Below are 2210 nucleotides of genomic sequence, written 5' to 3'. Positions count from 1 at the left end.
TTTTTTAATCTGCATTAATTTACTGAACCACGGTATGATTTATTTTTTCAGGGAGCTATCACAAAGAGAATGACTGCAATCGAGGAGATGGCGGGCATGGATGTCCTTTGCAGTGACAAAACTGGGACTTTGACTCTCAATAAGCTTACTGTGGACAAGAACCTTGTTGAGGTAAGGCGAGGATATTACTTGAACTCTTGCATTCTTTTTCTGATTCATATATCTTATGAAAACAAGTCCGGCCCAGGTTTTCGAAAGAGGCATCACTCAGGACCAAGTGATTCTCATGGCTGCTAGAGCGTCTCGAACAGAAAACCAAGATGCTATCGATACTGCAATTGTTGGGATGCTAGCTGATCCGAAAGAGGTACTGTGCCATACTTTGTCGATGCGCTGGCAGATGATTTTACCTCATTTATATGATGAAATGACTGTTTGCCCATATGTTCACGCAGGCACGTGCTGGTATTCAAGAAGTTCATTTTCTGCCATTCAATCCTACTGACAAGAGAACGGCGCTGACATACATTGACGCTGATGGCAAAATGCACCGTGTTAGTAAGGGTGCACCCGAGCAGGTACCACAAGAATGAACTGGTTTTATGTTGATATCCTAGCATTGCCTTATGGGAATATTATGCTCACGATTGCTATAAACCCAATGAATTGACTGCAGATTCTTCACCTCGCTCACAACACATCGGAAATAGAGCGGAGGGTCCATGCTGTGATTGACAAATTTGCAGAGCGTGGACTTCGATCGCTGGCTGTAGCGTATCAGGTGAGAAAAATTACAGCATAAAGTTAGTAAGCCTTGTCCATGCAAATGGGAGAGTGCAACTTAAGCAAGTTTTCTGAACAATCTGGCTTCCGTATCCGTCACTTATGCCCTTATAATGACTACCGTTGGTCGACCTTAATTATTTCTTGTTGTATCTGTTTTTGGTATGTGTTGTCTTAACGGTGTATATCCTGAAAATGCAGGAAGTACCAGATGGGAGGAAAGAAAGCCCTGGTGGCCCATGGCACTTTGCTGGTCTGATGCCACTTTTTGATCCTCCTAGACATGACAGTGCTGAAACAATCCGGAGGGCACTTAACCTTGGTGTTAATGTCAAGATGATCACAGGTAATATTTTCATTGGATCAATATCCAATTAATCTCTATCTTCCTTCCTCTGTTCCATTTATGTCTGACGCATTCCTGTTAATTTCAATGTGGCAAGGTTGTTACTTATTTCCTACCATTTCTTATTTTCTTCTTCAAATGTTCAGGTGATCAGCTCGCCATTGGAAAGTCAACAGGGCGTCGCCTGGGAATGGGTACAAACATGTATCCTTCATCTGCTCTGTTGGGGCAGAAAAATTCAGACGAGTCCATTTCTGCTTTACCAGTTGATGATCTCATTGAGAAAGCTGATGGTTTTGCTGGCGTCTTCCCTGGTATGCTTTTTTATGAATGAAATTACAGCACTGCAAAAACTGGGAGTTGGGAGAGCGAACAAATATTTTTAGTTCCACATTGATCGAGTGATTGCTTTTTCCGCAGAGCACAAGTATGAGATTGTGAAACGCCTGCAAGCACGAAAGCACATCTGTGGAATGACGGGTGATGGAGTAAATGATGCTCCAGCTCTAAAGAAAGCAGATATTGGTATTGCTGTTGCTGATGCCACTGATGCAGCCAGGAGTGCTTCAGATATTGTCCTCACAGAACCAGGCCTCAGCGTGATCATCAGTGCTGTGCTTACCAGTCATGCAATTTTCCAGCGTATGAAGAACTACATTGTATGTGATAGTGTGCTTGAGTATTATTTCCTACTTTTTTGCTTGTGCTGTATATATGGCTAACGCATTGTGATGCGTGCAGATCTATGCTGTCTCCATCACAATTCGTATTGTGGTAAGTTTTTCTTGTATTTCACCTCTGAATTATACTTCCAGAGCAATACATGTTTCGGTCACATGATTTGCAATGCTGGTTTTAAATGGTGTCAAGTTGCACATTCTATTTATTTGGGAAATTGTCATTGATGCTTCTGTTGGGGATCAAAATTTCACTTATTCAACTTAACAAAGGTTACAAGATCTGTACGCATAAATGTTTTTGGAATATATATTCATCTTAAGCACTGAAGTTTCGCCCATCTGGCCTATATGCCTTGCTTCAGGGTTAACTCAGTATCTTCCTTTTCTGCTTACCTTTAACA

At 41.7% G+C, this 2210-nt stretch overlaps 1 protein-coding gene across 1 annotated transcript; it reads left to right on the top strand.

Moving 5' to 3' along the window:
* Positions 1–45: 45 nt before the first annotated feature.
* Positions 46–1903, top strand: LOC119345940 (plasma membrane ATPase 2-like; the record flags this gene model as incomplete). The annotated part of the gene is made up of 8 exons (XM_037615749.1): positions 46–171; positions 248–367; positions 456–578; positions 677–781; positions 985–1129; positions 1276–1443; positions 1550–1788; positions 1871–1903. Coding segments are annotated over 8 exons (1059 nt in total), but the record flags the coding sequence as incomplete, so codon positions are not given.
* Between the last annotated feature and the right edge of the window lie 307 nt (positions 1904–2210).

Source organism: Triticum dicoccoides, unplaced genomic scaffold (genome assembly GCF_002162155.2).
Source record: "Triticum dicoccoides isolate Atlit2015 ecotype Zavitan unplaced genomic scaffold, WEW_v2.0 scaffold34683, whole genome shotgun sequence".
NCBI classification, from domain to species: Eukaryota; Viridiplantae; Streptophyta; class Magnoliopsida; order Poales; family Poaceae; genus Triticum; species Triticum dicoccoides.
Note: the sequence above shows the minus strand (reverse complement) of the source record. Positions and strands in the feature narration are given on the sequence as shown.